Source organism: Manis javanica, chromosome 13, assembly GCF_040802235.1.
Source record: "Manis javanica isolate MJ-LG chromosome 13, MJ_LKY, whole genome shotgun sequence".
Lineage (NCBI taxonomy): Eukaryota > Metazoa > Chordata > Mammalia > Pholidota > Manidae > Manis > Manis javanica.
In genome coordinates, this window is record NC_133168.1 from 37,850,844 (window position 1) to 37,869,219 (window position 18,376).

General features: G+C 35.9%; 1 protein-coding gene across 2 annotated transcripts in view; it reads right to left on the reverse strand.

Moving 5' to 3' along the window:
- Positions 1-2,579: 2,579 nt before the first annotated feature.
- GOPC (golgi associated PDZ and coiled-coil motif containing) overlaps positions 2,580-18,376 on the reverse strand; it is a 59,520-nt gene continuing 43,723 nt past the window's right edge. For both annotated transcript variants that reach the window (XM_073219448.1, XM_073219449.1), the window contains 4 exons: positions 15,616-15,711; positions 14,179-14,343; positions 11,413-11,593; positions 2,580-5,647 (listed from right to left, as the gene is read on the reverse strand). In XM_073219448.1, the coding sequence (XP_073075549.1) occupies positions 5,517-5,647; positions 11,413-11,593; positions 14,179-14,343; positions 15,616-15,711 (573 nt within the window). In that variant the 3' untranslated portion in view covers positions 2,580-5,516. The remainder of the gene's footprint in view (positions 5,648-11,412; positions 11,594-14,178; positions 14,344-15,615; positions 15,712-18,376) is intronic.

The following is an 18,376-nucleotide window of genomic DNA, read 5'->3' on the forward strand; positions in this document are numbered from 1 at the left end:
GGCCTAGCAGCCAACAGAATAGATGGGGGCAGTTATTACATGAGGGCGTGGGGATCGGGTAGCAGCCTCTGCAGTGTTTTTTAACATAGCAGAGGGGACTGTTAGGCAAAGGAGGATTTCTGCAAGACCAGAGGATGCAGTAGGGACCACAGTGTCAGTATCCTGAGGGGCATCCATCCAGATGTCTCCATATTTCATATTTCAAGGCTCTAGGTTTTCTCCACCCACAGCCTTGACTTTCACAAAATAGAATTTGGCTGAACGTTCAAGTATCTTGAAGCTCTTTAGTGCAATTACAAACACTGAGATTGTCAGCCTGAAGCTCAGCTGTTTGAACTGTTCCATTGCAGGAAAAAAGGCCTTGTAAGCTCCCCAGGTCTTCTAACTCTCACATTTAGGCGTTACCAGCTTGACTGACAGCACTTGGTCTCTAATTATCCTTCTATAGTTAGTTCTATAGTTCATCAGTACAACCAGCCTACCCTGTTTCTGCAGACATTTTTTCTCCCTGTATTGATCAAATACCTGCATCATTGAACTTGCAGAGAATTCCTCTCCAAGGGGACGTTTGCCCATTACCACACGTGTCTAAGGTTCCCAAGACCCTCTCAAGCTGAGTGATTTGCTAGGAGGACCCAGAGGACTCAGCACAGAGCTGTCCTCACGACTATGATTTATGACAGAGAAAGAACACCAAGCAAAACCAGCAAAGGGAAAAGGCAACATGAACAAGTACAGAGGAAGCCAGGCACAATCTCCAAGAATCTTCTCCCAATGGAGTCACACACGATGAACTTAATTCCTCCAGCAAAGGTATGTAACATGTATATTGTACACCGGGAAGCTTGCCTAAGCCTGGGCATAGGAATCCAGGGTTTTATCGGGCTGTCACATAGGCATTGTCCATCTGGCATGTACCAAAATTGCAGATTCCCAGAAGGAAAGGTGTTTGTACAAACATTGCAGGCACAGTAGACCACCTTAGCAGTTAGGGAATGAGGGCAACACTCCCAAAATCAAATTGCTGGACACTAGCTAAAGGTGATTCTTGCAAGCAGGCCTTTCTAAGGATAATGATTCAGGCCCGCTGTTAACCCTTTTCTCCACACCATCTGTGAAATGTTTAGTAACTGAAAGATGACTTTGTGCCAAGGACTGTAAGTGCCCCATCTAGCAACCAGATGTCATCCTCTTCACCTCTGGGTGGGAGATGGGCCAGTTCCTAACCTCCAAATTAACCCTTCTCCTCAGACCTCACTCCTAGTCCACTGTGTTAGCCTGGGTCCTCCACGCAGCCACCACCAAGACAATGAAGGATCACCTGTAACAGACTTGTTAGGGACAACGCTGGTGAGGAAAAACGATGGAGCTGGGGTTGGTGGGACACTGGGAGGCAACCAGACACTGATGCAGGTATGACCTCAGGGGAGTGGAGGAAAGAAGGTTGGATCAAAGCAACTTAGACTATAATGTAATCCCAAGGAGTCTGGAAGACCATCAAGCAGTCCTCAAGCCACAGAGCCACATCCCTGTCATCATCAGTCACCGGCTGGCGACAGCGTGTGAGAGGTGAGGCCTCTGCCATCACGTGGGGATGGACTGCGGAGCGCAGCAGCAGGGTGGCCTGAGCAGTGGTACTGCCTCCTGCTGGAGATATGAAAGATGCTTTCTCGTGGCTGCCAACCACAAGTACAGCTCTCAAAATACACCTGAAAAAGATTATCAAACAAATATTTAACACCAACAGAATGTGGTAATTGGCAAAACCTTTTAGTTAAAAAGAGTTAGTTATAAATCCACCTAGAATAGATCACTGATTAACAATGAAAATGCAAATTATCTCTTACATTTCATAAATTCAACAGTATTTGTGGTTGTAATACTAGGAAAAAGACAAATTTCTTGGTACATTGAGAGCTTAACATATACACAGCATGTTGTATTAGGACTAAACTAAAGTTAGTTACCACAGAAAGTATAAATGCTCTATAACTCGTTATTTTACAAAATTAATACTTGAAATACCATTTGTAAGTTTATCTTCCTGATAGACCTCAAACACTCTCAGCAAAGAAAAGGCATTTCTACACATTTTACCTAGTTCTTTGGTTGACTATAAATGACCATATGTGAAATTTGTGAAGCAAAGAAACTGAACAGTGTTTACAGATGTTCCTAAAAATTACTTTATGTATGATTTAGGAACTTCTAAATTATATAGGCCTAGATGATAAAATGGAAGAATATCCTCTTACAAAGAATCTAATAGCATTGGTTTTCTCATTTTTATCAATGTTATCCTCACAGATAACATTGGCTATCGTATTTGTAACACAAAATTAACCCAAGACTAGTTTTGCCATCTGCTAAATTTCAACAGAAAATTGGTCCCACGGTTGCTCTGGCAGTTCATTCCAACCAAGGTATTTAACAGACTCAGAATAAACAGTTCCTAAAATCAGTTAATTACTGCCAAAAAAAAAGTTCTATTAGAGTAACCAGTTTCGGCCTTTGCATGAACTTTATGACTTGTTGGTACAAGTAACAGAAGCTACTAGAAATAAGTAATAAACCAAATATTTAACGCAACAGAAATGCAAAGTGTTTATTTTTTTTAAAATGAGATACCATTTTAATGTAGAAGAAGCCATCTTTATTTACAAGCTAATAAAAAAATATTAAACTCAACTTAACTAGATATAATACATTTATCATAAATCCTATAGATTTGAGGCTGACCCTAAGTGGAAGACTGGATAGGTGGAATAGATTACATAATAAGGATGCCAAAGAATGTGCAACTTACACATGAATCAATACATTTTGTTTCTGAACATGAAAACAAAAGTCCACTGTGAGGAGAATAAACCCAGCACCAAGGACAAGCTGTGCTAACTTTGGACAACTGTTAGTTATAATTACAAGACTCAAAATTTTCATCTCTCTTGAGTCTATTTAGGAAGTCTCATAACCCAAATGTTTGCTCATCATATTCACAAGAGATACCCTGGAAGAGAATTTCAGAGGTTAAAATACATACTACCCTCACACTCAGGACTGAAATTTTTTTCTTAACTATTCTGTTTGTGTGTGCATTTGTGTTTTTCTTTTCTTGTCGAATTGTAATGGCTTTGTAACAGTTCTCTCCTTATCTGTTTGGTTTTGTGCTAGAAACTTGAGTGTTATGAGTTTCTTTCCTGTAAGTGTGAAAACATAAAAACTGCTTCTCATTCAGTCCTTTGGAAAAATTCTGTATTTAGTTCATTCCCCAAAAACCATATATTGTAAAGTGAACTTTTAACTGGCTATTTTCTAAACACCTGACAGGAAATCCACAGTAGCTTCTGAGCAATAGTTGTCTCATGCAGGCTTGTAAACCAAGGTGGAGCCGGAATGAAAAGGGAACTGACCTGTGCAATTTCAAACTACCCAGAAAATTTTTCACTCTGCTTATCTGCCCTTGCAAGTTTATATCATAACCATCTCATACAATCTTTCACATTACACAGCATCCTCATAGAAATGCCAACTCGAGGCTTTACAAAAACTCTTCACAGTCTTATTGGATAGTTCTAGAAAAATCAAGTTTTTAGATAATATTTCCTAAGGATTCAGTCATAGCAAATAAAGGATATTCTCTGAGAAAATGACATGGTCATCCCATCCTAGGCTGTGTTTTAAAAAGATAAGAATAACATGGTTTCAAGTCACAACAAAAAAGTTTTCAGATAGACTACAATGTAAAAATTTTTTTTTGACAATGAATACACTGGCTATAATCTAGTTTGCTGATCTCATGTCATGCATAGGGATATGTGTTTGGAATAGAGGAATGTGTAAGGAAAAGTTTTTTTTTTTTAGAGTTCTCACCTGTCAAGAGCAAACAATAATGTGGAGTTTGCTTATTCAGTTGTACAATTAAATACTAGCTTTTGCTTAGAGGCAATGTAATGCTATGAAGTATTTCAATATCAGTAACAATATATACTATGAAATGCATTTCTATTACAAATTAACATAGTGATCTACAGCTAAACAAAACCACCCAAAACAAACCATCAATGAGCAACAGTTAAAACATAAAATTTATAAATAGCAAAACCACCAAATGAAGTATATACATTTTATAGATTTATCTATGAACAAATATACAGTGCATCTAGGAAAGACAAAGTGTGTTTTATATCACATAACATTGGAATATTAGAAATGAAGATACCGATATACTCAAAGCCATGTAGTAGGCTGTCTCCCACTTAATATTCCCTTAAATGTGTATCCTTTAGAACACTGATAGTGACAAAACTATCACCTCTTTAAATGCAATGTTTTCACATTCCTCAGCAGGATATAGTGGCCTGCAGAACAGTAAGACAGCAGGCACTCCATGCAGAATCCTGGGATAAGAGAATTCGCAAATCTGAAGTTTGCAAATAACAAGCACTTTAGTCAAACATACACTGACATGAATGGCCAACCAAAACAATAACCTTATCACAATGCCTTCACCTTATCTTGTTCACTCAGCTTTTTAAGACCATTGGCAAATCAGTTACTTTCAGAGAAAACTGCAGTTTGAATGCAATGTATTTCATTGACATAGGAATATATTTGAGCTTTACTGCCAGAAAGATGTGTCTTTAAGTGCCAGGACTACCACAACAGGACAAGCTTTATGAACAACTCAAAATGTGTAAAATTGTCTTTTGTGGATCCCAGAAAAAAACATTTGACACTAAACATCAATAAAGTAATGCTCCAATACCATGCGCACAGATCAACATAACTGACAACAGATACTTTACACTCATCTGCATTTCTTTTAAAAACCAGAAAAGTACAATGTACAGTAACTTTTTGGAAACTATTTCTAGTGCAAAATTAATTGATAAAGGATTGCTTAAAAAAACTATTTTGTACTGCACTTAATAAAACTGAAAGGCAAAGTCATTACCATAAATGATCATTAAGAACTGATTAAGCTATCAGGATGCACAATAAATTTAAAAAACCAAAACCAGTATTTCAATTAAAAAAAAAATAAGTCAAGCCTACATTTCTGCAATTCATTGAGTCAAGTTCTGTCCTTTGAAACACCACACTTAACATCTGGAATACATAATATGAATTCATTTACTCTCTTGTATTTAAGTGCTATGTCTTATAAAATTCCAGTTAGCGGTGTCCTTCTACTAAATAGAAAAGGAACCAAATAAAACAGTAGTGCTTCATTTGGTACTTAAGAGTCTAGTAACATACCTCTGGGAAACACATGCTTTGGTGCTTTACAATTTTAAGAAAATCAAAATTGACTTACATGCAATAGCTAATTATGGTATAGTATAGAAAACAGAGAGTTTATGCACTTATAATTGTTCATGTGAAGCCCTGAGGTACCCGCCTTTCATTCAGGCAACAGTCTCCCTTGATCTTGTACAGCCTTTGGCACCATATTCCCGAGTGCCCCAAATTCAGAAGAGTCTGATTAATGATCTTGTCTGGAGATAACAGTCAATTTAGTAAGATTTTTTGTGATACAGACTGTGCATATCATCTAGTTTAGAAGCACTGTCTTCTAGTGGAGTTTCACTCGAAGTTCCTAGGTCTCCATTTTCATGTCCATCAGTTACTGACTTCTTATTAAATCCTGAAAGAAACAGAAAAAAAAAAAAAAGACATTTTTTAGTCTTTAAAAAAAAGGAGTCCTATAATTTTACTGAGCAAAAACAAAGTAATTGTCCACTCTCAATAATAGTAATGGCAATTAACAGAGCCCTAGATTAACCAAGTTAGCAATTCTGACAAAGGAATTCTTTCTTCTTATAGCAGATATCAAACACTGTACAGATTTTTAAATATTATCTACTGGGCCTATCTAAAAATTGTATAAAAGTTCCTACCAAATTTTCCATGAAGCTTAGAACTGAACACACACAACTGTGAAATTCAGTCAATTCTACTTATGCAAGTGTCTGTTGAACTGTAAATTGTATTTTTCTTTTACATTTTGTTTTCAAATTATGTAACTTCAGTTCACTGAGGAACATACTAGTTTATCACTATAAATCTAGTCTGTTGGCAAAAAAATGTCCAGATAAAACTAATTTTGTTCAATCTACAAAACAGACAATAGGCTTGCAAATAAATGAAAAATGACTATGTCATCTGCTTAGAGAGCTGTGAAGTATGGACATGTGCTAAACAATAACCAATGGATTTATGTGTGATCTGAACCAGTTAATATTAAGTAATTTTTCACATAAGCATACATTTTTGCTAATATGAGCAACATTTTAAAAGATCTTCAACTTATAGAAGTGACAGGGAAGTCTTCTGGCCTCAACTGCAAAAAGGCTTCTAATCCTGACAAAACAAGTAGAAAGGGTGAAAGACAATGAAATCAGAGGTAGAGCAGCCCAACAGTGTAGGTTTGGACATACCGCTCAGACAATAGTTTTGTTCAAGATGCTTGGGGAGAATAATTACTACTGCTGTCTTTGTGTAGGTAATTCATAACATACCAGTTTACCAAAAGGGCAATAGTTCATCAGTTTACTATGCCAGAAGTTCTCACAATTTTTGATCTCAGGATGCCTTGACCCTCTTAGTAAGTACTGAGGACTCCAAAGACTTTTGTTCATGTGGGTTATTAATGTTCTGTGGGATACTGATGTTTACCATATTAGCAATTAAAACTGAAACATCTAAAAAAAGTCTGACTTTGTTAAAAATGACAAGAAATTCAATAAATGTTAACATATTTGTTTAGTGAAAATAACTATTTTCTAAAAAACTTAAAGAGTAGAATTTACAATTTTGCACATCCTTAATGTCTAGTTTTATAGAAGAGAGCTGGTTACTCATATTTGCTTTTGCTCAAGCTATTACAAGTATATGAAGAAAGCTCACTCACCCTCATACATGTATGTAGTTGGACGAGGGAAGAGTGGTTTAACAGTGTTTTCAGATAACTATCAACATTCTTCTTTGACATTACAACAAAATTTGACAATATAGAATTTGAAACCATATAGTGAACTTTTTACATGCTGTCACACTAAAATCTATTTGTTTATCTTGCTTTGAATGGCTCTTAACCATGCAGGACTTTGTAATTTCAGGCACTAGTCACTTGAAAAACATTAGATCACTGAGTTATGCAGCAATTCAAAGTTAACACATTTCATTTTACTGTATCAAAAAATCACATTCATTAATATCACCACTGATCTTATTAGAAGAGTTCTTTAAGTGTTGGGAAACTTTCAAACTCGTCGTACAGTGGTGCCACTGCCTTGTTCATATGGAGGCACCAGTAGTTATACCCCCATTGCTTTTGCACCACTGGTGTAAATTACAATACAGCAAAAAAAGGCAAATAATGTCTTAGCATTATTATGAAAAGTTTTGATCTCATGAATCCCCTGAATAGTATCAGGGACCCCTAAAGATCTATGGAACTCAATTTAAGAACGACTGTTCTATGTAAAAAAAGTGCTAGAATTTTTCTTTAAAATAATATGTAAATGCTAGCAAAGGAAGTAAACCAAAAATGCTCAAGATCACATATCCTGGTTCTAGTAACAACCATGAGACATTTAATTAGCCTATAAATCATTATATTACTGGAGAAGAATTTGCACTAAGACACCAAGATGACACTAAGATGTATCTACTCTGAAAGTCATGTTGGTTTTCTTTCAGAGTGTAGAAAACTTGAATTTTATTTATTTTTCAAGGTTCATTTGTAGTTCAGTAACTGGTAATACACTTGTCTTGAAGTCCAAGATGAATCTAGAAGAATTATATGTAAATAAAATTTTGGCATAGTTACCATAGTATATAATAAAAACTGTAGGCAAGGGAAAGCTGTTTATTCTGTTAATGATGGTATTCCCATCATTAAAAGTGTTACTGAAGAACATCTGTAGCCTTCATTTTATTTATTTATTTATTTTTTCATTTTGATATCATTGATGTACAATTACATGAGCAACATTATGGTTACTAGACTCTCCCCATTATCAAGTCCCCACCACATACACCATTACAGTCACTGTCGATCATGTAGTAAGATGCTATAGAATCACTACTTGTCTTCTCCGTGTTATACTGCCTTCCCCGTGCCCCCTCTCTACATTATGTGTGCTAGTCGTAATGCCCCTTTTTCCCCCTTATCCCTCCCTTCCCACCCATCCTCCCCAGTCCCTTTTCCTTTGGTTAACTGTTAGTTCATTCTTGGGTTCTCTGAGTCTCCTGCTGTTTTGTTCCTTCAGTTTTTTTCTTTGTTCTTATACTCCACATATGAGTGAAATACTTTGACACTTGTCTTTTTCTGCCTGGCTTATTTCACTGAGCATAATACCCTCTAGCTCCATTCATGTTGTTGCAAATGGTAGGATTTGTTTTCTTCTGATGGCTGAACAATATTCCATTGTGTATATGTACCACATCTTCTTTATCCATTCATCTACTGATGGACTCTTAGGTTGCCTCCAAATCTTGGCTTTTGTAAAGAGTGCTGCAATAAACATAGGGGTGCATGTCTTTTTCAAACTGGGCTGCTGCATTCTTAGGGTAAATTCCTAGGAGTGGAATTCCTGGGTCAAATGGTATTTCTATTTTGAGTTTTTTGAGGAACCTCCATACTGCTTTCCACAATGGTTGAACTAGTTTACATTCCCACCAGCAGTGTAGGAGGGTTCCCCTTTCTCCACAACCTCGTCAACCTTTGTTGTTGTCTGTCTTTTGGATGGTGGCCATCCTTACTGGTGTGAGGTAATCTCATTGTGGTTTTAATTTGCATTTCTCTGATGACTAGCAATGTGGAGCATCTTTTCATGTGCCTGTTGGCCCACTGAATTTCTTCTTTGGAGAAGTGTCTGTTCAGATCCTCTGACCATTTTTTTTTTAGATAATTATTTTTTATTGAAGGGTAGTTGACACACAGTATTACATTAGTTTCAGGTGTACAACACAGTGGTTCAACATTTATATACATGATAATTCTAGGTACCAGCTATCACCATACCAAGTTGTTACAATATTTTGACTATATTCCTTATGCTATACATTACATCCCGGTTACTTATTTATTTTACAATTGGAAGTGTGTACTTTTTTTTTTTTTTTTTTGTGAGGGCATCTCTCCTATTTATTGATCAAATGGTTGTTAAGATCAATAAAATTCTGTATAGGGGACTCAATGCTCAATGTATAATCATTAATCCACCCCAAGCCTAATTTTCGTCAGTCTCCAATCTTCTGAAGCATAATGAACAAGTTCTTACATGGTGAACAAATTCTTACCTAGTGAATAAGTTACATGGTGAACAGTACAAGGGCAGTCATCACAGAAACTTTCGGTTTTGATCTTGCATTATGAACTATAAACAGTCAGTTCAAATATGAATATTCGTTTGATTTTTATACTTGATTTATATGTGGATACCACATTTCTCTCTTTATTATTATTATTTTTAATAAAATGCTGAAGTGGTAGGTAGATGCAAGATAAAGGTAGAAAACATAGTTTAGTGTTGTAAGAGAGCAGATGTAGATGATCAGGTGTGTGCCTGTACACTATGTGTTAATCCAAGCTAGACAAGGGCAATAAAACATCCACAGATGCAGCAGATTTCTCTCAGAGCAGGGGGGGAGAGGTTCTAAGCCTCACCACTGTTGATCCGCAATTTCTCACCTGATGGCCCCCCTGCAACTGTGCCTGTCTTAGGTTGTTCCTCCCTTGAGGAATCTTACCCGTCTCTGGCTAACCAGTCATCTTCTGGGGCCATACTGGGAAATGTAAAGTTGGTAAGTGAGAGAGAAGCCTTATTGTTTGAAAAGGTTAGTTTTTTACTTCTTTGCGTATTTATGCCCTGTGGCTTCTATGCCCAGCATTTGTCTTGAGGTATCTTTACCACTTGGAAGAATTGTGATACACGGTAAATTCGATATGAAGCACGAATTCTATTTAGGGGTTGTTATTAGGAAGGAAGAAGAAAAGCTATAGAAGTAGCAGGCGGAAGAAAACATGGGAAGATTGATTATTTCTTTGACATATCTTCTTGTAGAGTAACTTCAGCCCCTTTTTTAATTGGCTTATTTGCTTCTTGTTTGTTGAGGTGCATGAGCTCTTTATATATTTTGGCTGTCAACCCCTTATCGGATATGTCATTTATGAAAATATTCTCCCATCATGTAGGATATCTTTTTGTTCTACTGATGGTGTCCTTTGCTGTACAGAAGCTTTTGAGCTTAATATAGTCCCACTTGTTCATTTTTGCTTTTGTTTCCCTTGTCCGAGGAGATATGTTCATGAAGAAGTCACTCATGTTTATGTCCAAGAGATTTTTGCCTATGTCTTTTTCTAAGTTTAATGGTTTCATGACTTACATTCAGGTCTTTGATCCATTTTGAGTTTACTTTTGTGTACGAGGTTAGACAATAATCCAGTTTCATTCTCTTACATGTAGCTGTCCAGTTTTGCCAACACCAGCTGTTGAAGAGGCTATTTCCCCCATTGTATACCCATGGCTCCTTTATCATATATTAACTGACCATATATGCTTGGTTTAATATCCGGACTCTCTGTTCTGTTCCTCTGGTCTGTGGGTGTGTTCTTGTGCCAGTAGCAAATTGTCTTGATTACTGTGGCTTTGTAGTAGAGCTTGAAGTTGGGAAGCGAGATCTCCCCTGCTTTATTCTTTTTTCTCAGGATTGCTTTAGCTATTCGGGATATTTTGTGGTTCCACATGAATTTTAGAACTATTTGTTCCAGTTCGTTGAAGAATCCTGTCAGTATTCTGATAGGGATTGCATTGAATCTGTATATTGCTTTGGGCAGGATGGCCATTTTGACAATATTAATTCTTCCTACCCAAGAGCATGGGATGAGTTTCCATTTATTAGAGTCCTCTTTAATTTCTCTTAGGAGTGTAGTTTTCAAGGTATAGGTCTTTCACTTCCTTGGTTAGGTTTATTCCTAGGTCCTTTATTCTTTTTAATGCAATTATGAATAGAATCGTTTTCCTGATTTCTCTTTCTGCTAGTTCATCGTTAGTGTAGAGGAATGCAACAGATTTCTGTGTATTAATTTTGTAACCTGCAACTTTGCTGAATGCAGGTATTTAGTTCTAGTAGTTTTGGAGTGGATTCTTTAGGGTTTGTTATGTACAATATCATGTCATCCGCAAACAGTGACAGTTTAACTTCTTCCTTACCAATCTGGATGCCTTTTATTTCTTTGTGTTGTCTGATTGCTGTGGAGAGGACCTCCAGTAGTATGTTGAATAAAAGCAGGGAGAGTGGGTATCCTTGTTTTGTTCCCCATCTTAGGGAAACTGTGGCCTTCATATTTTACAATTTTTCAACAATAAATACATTAATAATAAACTTTAGAGTGACTTTTACCTTGTAGCATTTTGATTTCCCCACTTGTGTCTTTGCAACCGGCACCAGGATTACTCCCTCCTTCTAACTCATCAAGATACAGTCGGTAACGATGACCACTCTCATCTTCATACTCTACATTTTCATCATCAGAATCCACTTCAGGAGCCACATAAACTACTTCAAATTCAATCTCTCCTCTCTAAAATGGGGAAAGAAAATGAAGAAGTCAATTGTTGTAATTATATTTTAAAACGGATTCCCAAATTCTTTGGGGTGACAAACAGGAGTGAGTAGTCAGACCTCAGATGTAGCTCTTCTCAAGGCAACAAATAATGAAATTCTTGACTCTTAAGAGGCAGAAGGGGACTTAAAGGTCATTGTGTCCAGACTAATCCTCTCTACAAGTAATTTCCTTTTAATATTATAGTAGTTCTTTCTACTGGCCACAATACTTTTGCTAATAAACTTAAAATATAAAAGGATGCTTAATTATTTAATTTAATCTTGGAACAAACATTAAGTTTAAAATTCATTTTGCCATTTTGTACTTTACATATAGCAGTTCAGAAAATCATCTAAATACTCAAATATTAAATAAAATTGTACCTAAGGACAGCACACAAACTTTTCCTTGACTAATTTTAGAAACTTATGCATAGTGATTCCTTGTTTCTTACTGAATAGGTCTCAAACCTTTTCTTAACTTTCACTGGGTACCAGACATACATAGTGTTTAGTATTCCATTCAGAAATAATAGCTACTACTATATTTACTGTGCAGAATTATATCCTTCAATCCTCAGAATAACCCTTGTAGTCTTTTACATATATGAGAAACTGTGTGAGTCCTGGAGAGAGGAGAGAACTCTCCCAATAGGATGAACAAGTAAAACAGAAAAAGAGCAATTTGACTCAGAAGTCTTTGTTCTAATTAACTGGATTAAACGATAACAAGTTCATGTTCTTATAAAGCTAGATTATTTTGTTAAAAAAATTCCAAGATATAACTATTATTTAATAAGACACTACAAACAACACATACAAGTCTGGTATTTATAATCCTGAAAATAATGGCCTGACTTTGCTTACAAGAAAGCATGCCATTTTTACTGCTGTTCAGAGGCTCTTTGCTGCTCCAGTAGCTTAAGGTTATGTTTCAGAATTTTAATACGTGCTCTGCTTCTCCTTAAAACTTTATGACTGCCTATTTGTATCTACTATGCCACAGCTGCCATTCATCCCACTTTTACTACTGGATAAGTAAACCAAGTTTGGCTGAGGAAACCCCAACTTAATGAGGCTAGCTGCACTTTTAGATCTCCATTATTAGCACATAAGTTTTTAAAATACCATTTTGGGAGACAGAGGAATAATGCTAAAGTTCTAGATGACAGAATTGAGTCTCTGGGTAGCTGTCACAGAGACACAGATGTTGGGCCTTTACTTGAGAAGCACTTTCTAAAAATCATCAGTGTATAAGAATGGAACAGAGAGCTTTATCATCAAGTCCTTCATTTAATACAATTATTTAATAAGTAATATTGAAGAGATTTATGCATCATGTAGACTTGAACCTAATGAACTTTAAATTTACTTTCAACTCTTGAGAGTCAATTCTACACTGGCATACTATGCTGATGGTCCAACAAGCATCTCCATGTACTACCAACACCTTTTTAATTCCCTCAACATTATTGCTGAAGGAAAAACCAGACACAAAAAAATCTTTATAAGTATACTGGGTGACAAATATGACTTGGGTCCTGGATATGAATCCTAACTGTAATTTTCTGCTTTGCAACCTTGAGTAAATCATTTACTCTTGTGGATAAAATGAGAGTTCCTCTGGCCAGGATTCTCACCTGGCCATGGTTGACTAGCTCACTACACACCTGTGGGCAATACATGGCTGTTGACTCTATAAAAAGAGCTCCGCCCAGTGCTCTGGGCGCGACATGGTGTCAGGGCTGCAAGGCTGCAGGAGAGCAGAGCAGAGGCTGGAGTGGTGGCAGCGCTGAGGACAGAGGCCCAGAGGATGGCTGGGTGGACAGAGGGGCCCAGAGGATGGCTGTGCGGGATGACTGTGCAAAGAAGCCCAGAGGACAGCCGTGCGGACAGAGGGGCCCAGAGGCAGAGACTGTCTTGCTGCCTGCAGACTTGCTCTCAGTGAATGGGATTTTAGTGACTGATCTGCCACCTGGAAATAAAGTTGGGTATAACCCTTTCACCCCAAGAACATTTTGCTGTCATTTTCTTTGGTCATACTTGCCCAGGTGTGAAACCCATTGGCAAGACAACTCTCTAAAAACCTTACTTTACTCACTTTATATAAGAGCACTGGACTAAATGAGTTCTAAGGACTCAAACATTTATGGCTGTAAAAAGTTCACATCTAGCACTGTTTGTTTTTTCTGAAATACCTATATTTATATAGTGTCTTAGTCATTAATGATGTTTTGCTTTCTAAGAACCAGGTCCTGTCCTGAGTAAGCACTTGGTATGTATTAACACACTTACTCCTTATAGCTTTCAGATAAGGACACTGTAGCACAGAAGATTTAAGTAATTTGTTCAAAGCTATACAGCTGTGGAAAAGAGCAAAGAAAATCTTTTTTCTGTAAATCTGGCTGAATGTCTTCTATAAAAGCCCCAACTCAAAGAAAATTAATGTCTCTATATAAATACTTTACTATTTAAGAAAACTCTTAGGGAAGTATAAAATATTCAATCGATTCAGAAAGAACCAATTGATAGATCCCATTTTAACTACATAAAACAACTTACCTGCTGGGAAAGAATGGTTACAGCTTCTTTATGCTTTGTGTCCCTTAGGTTAACTCCATTAACAGCCAGAATAGCATCTCCAACATGCAGCCCTCCACATCTATCAGCAGGTTGCCCTGGGTGGATCTCAGAAATGAGGATTGGAACACCATGTTCTTTCCCACCCTAACGAAAAAAGAAAAAGCAGTAAATTAGATTACTCTTTGTATAGCCACAGAGTATTCTAACAATAAAATATTTTTTTAATGTATATCAGTAAACACTTATACTGTCTCTAAAAGTGCTGAGTGAAATCTTATTTGCTACTTATATAATGGTAAATAAATTATTGAATATCAAAAGTTATCTAAGTAAAATGATTAATAACATTCATGTGTTTTTCTAAAATGTATTTGAGGGCCAAAGAATGGAAGAAAAAGATGTTGAAGAACCAAAAATCTACAATCCATTAAGCTCTTTTAAATATACATAAAAACATTTTATGTATTAGTAGTCCACAGCACTATTAGATTTTATCAGATCTGAATTACTATGAATGGTAAGACATACCATTATTTATGTACCACAAAAACAGTTTTAAGATTTTATGATGAATCTCAATTCAGAAATATTAAAATATGAAAAAATATGCAATGCAGAATTGATAAAAGGCAGTATTTGGTATCTTTCGCTTTCTAGCTTATATCTTAATTATGTGTGTATATGAGTGTATATGCATGTTTAGCTTCTCCTAAAATTTATGTTCTTTAAGGGCACTGCATTAAAAATAGTATATATTCAATAAGTACCCCTGATAAACTTTTCTTTGTTAAGAAACATTCCTACATTAAGCAATTCTAGAAAGCAAATGAACTTATGCAGTGCCTACGTATTACCAAATGATGATTAGAGTAAAACAACCTTTACATTCATCTGGAACAAAGCACTGAACAGCAATGAAATGACTCCAAATATATGTACTTTATAATAGATTGCTCTCAGGATTGTTGCCCAAGACAACTGATTATAAAGGCATCAAATTTAAAAAGGAATAATATTTGGACCCAAGAGCCAGTGAAATCCAACAGCAAAGAAATGAGACATGAGAAAGATAATGCACACTCTTAAGAAAATAATAATATAATCTTAGCATTTAACATGGAAGAAAACAATCATATCCATTCCCAAAGGCCCCTAGAGGCATCACAGGACATGGCACAGAACTACAACCTGAACCATAAAGAAAATGTTAAACTATGCTTACTAAAGTAGTATTTTTATAAAGTAATACTTAACAGTTATTAAAATTTATATACCCAAAAAAAGTTTACAGAAAAGATAAATTCAGTTATCTAGAATATACATCCAGAATACTTTATTTCCCAATGATGTCCAACAAAGGAGCATGATTCATCTAGATTAACAGTAGAAAAGGAGCCTGGAAGCACTACTTCTTACTGTGATTGAAATGCCAAGGCCTTCATGATCTTCCTTAAGGAGGAGAACTTTTCTAATTGGACCAACACCTTGGCTTTTCTTTAAAGAGTCTTGATCCTTATTGGGGGAAAAAAAGAAGAAAAATTAGTACTACTTAAATATTAAACCTGTACAAAAATAGTAAACCCATGTTATATAACTTGCTTTTAGAAATCTTTATCAATTTCCTAGAATGAATACATGGTATAGTGTTAGGAAAGTAATTAACAGACCAACTAGAAAAGTGAAAATAGTTGTTCTATTCATATAGTGAAATGTACAGATGATTTCCTCACCCTTCTGTTTATCTCTTTAATACTGATACATCTCTTTTTAAATTGTAGAACATTACAAAAGAAATGATTGCCAGAAATTAACTGATAACATCTAGAAATTAAAGTGAGTAATTGTTTATCATCACTGGAGAATATCTTGAAGATCTATATCCATTTTAATTGAAAACAAAATTTTCAATTGGATAATTAGTTACTTTTTCATTCCTCTGAGCTCTAGAGTCTACCTCTTAAAGAAAGGACCCTGCTCCCTTAATAATTCTTTCTCTGGTACCTTTCCCCTTTCCCTCTCTACTACGCTCTTTTCCTGTTCAGCATATAAACAAATTCTAAGCCTCTTCCAGCTTTAAAATACTGACCATGTACAAACACAGAACAAAATAAAAACCCTTCAATCAGTAGTGATTCTACAGTATCTTACTATGCTGTAATGGGGTATGTGGTGGGGACTTGATGATGGGGGTAATCTAGTAACCATAATTTCACTCACGTAATTATAGATTAATGATACCAAAATAAAATAAAAAATAAAAATAAATAAAAAGAGAAAAAAAAAACCTTCAATCACCTATTGTCTTCTTTAGCTACTATCCTCCCTCCATCTTTACTTAATCTCCACATAATCCTAATTTTATCTACTTCCTTGCCTCACACATTTATTAATTCAATCAACTGTAATTATGGTTTTATCCCACTTGCTCCACTGAACTTGCCTTCTCAGTCACTGGTAACCAATATGCTACATTCAATGAACACTTTTTAGTCACTAGCCTACCTGAACCTTGCAGCAAGCTGATACTATTCATTACCCCCTCTTTGAAAACCCCACTCTTCCTTAGTTTCCATTGCACTACTTTCCTAGATGCTCTATAGCTGACAGCCCCATCCCAGGCTCTTCCTCTGGAGATCCATTTCGTTCCCTCACTCCATAAAAATTTCGCTCCATCCTTGGCCCCCTATTCTTTTTACTTTCTATATACTTCCCCTGAGTGATTTGATCAATTCCATGATTTCAATAATAACAGACAATCTCCCTAATATTTCTTCAACTCAGACTTTTCTCATGAATTCCAGAGTCATCTATCAAACTGTGGGTTTTGGCCATCCTATTGGCATCTCAAGCACTACATATATAATACTGATCTCATCATCTTTTCCCCAAAACTCTCCTTTTCCTCTACTTGCTTTATCAATGAATGCCATCATCTCACTCAGTTGCCCACACCAAAAACCTAGACTCTTCCTTCTCCCTCACCAACTTACTAAAAAGCACAGCTAGTCACCAAGTCCTCTTAACTCTAATTCTTTCAAGGCTGTCCTTCTTCTTAAATACACTTCCACTGCCCTCATCACTTTCCCCTTGGATTACTGCAGTATCTATAGTTTGATTACCTACCCGACTCCCATTAGGCACTCTTCCATTACATCCTTTTCACAGCACCAAAGCAATTGTTAAAATAATGCTAAATCTTATACATTTTCCTATGATGATAGATAGTAACTGCACTAGTTGGGATGAGAATTAATAATGTGTATAACTGTTGAGCCACTGCGTTGTATACTTGAAACCAATATAAAATTGTGTATCACTATATTTCAATTAAAAATATAATAATGTAAAATCTTATTAAGTCCGCCATTTTATTTAAAACTCCCATGATTATCAGGTTAAAGTTCATACTCCTGTATTTAGAATAACTTTTGTCATCTGGTCACTGTTTAGAAATTAATGGGGCCTACCAACATCCCAGGGAAGGCAATGGCATAAGTACTTATTGCAAATCCCCACTCCTCTCCCACCAACTCCATGTTCATATGAATTCTTCTTATAATAATCTTTGCAAAGGCAAAAAACAACTTTACTATTTAAGGCCATACTTTATCTTGGTAGTAAGATATGTAAGCCACTGGGTAGGAGTTAGACATGCTTTTATTACTTTAAGGTTTATATTATCAGGCAGTTGTCATAATGAAATTTAATAAGGATTTATCCAGGTAAGAAAGCTTCTGAATAATGTTAACTACAGAAGAAGACTACTGGACACAGATCTCAAATTCCATCTTAACTGAAGACCAAACAGGTGTAAATGTTAGTTCAGAAACTACATTTTAATCCAGTTACCAAAAATTCCCTGGACAAACTACCCAAAATAGTTACAGATCTATCAATATGACTACACTCTCTGCCAAGCTTAGAATAAACTTAAACATGTCTAATCATGATCCAGGACCATTCTGAAATATGAGCTTAAGTACTAGCAATATGCATTTACTAGCGATAGTCCACTGACTGCAGAAATATCACTTTCAGGGCAGTGGTAAGTCTATAAAGAGTATGGATTCTTACAACTTTAAATATGTACCTGTTTTAAAAGTTTCATCTCATTTTCACTTTTTAAATAAAGGTTTTAGACACTACTAGAGGGAAAAAAGTGGAAAGCACTTCAGAT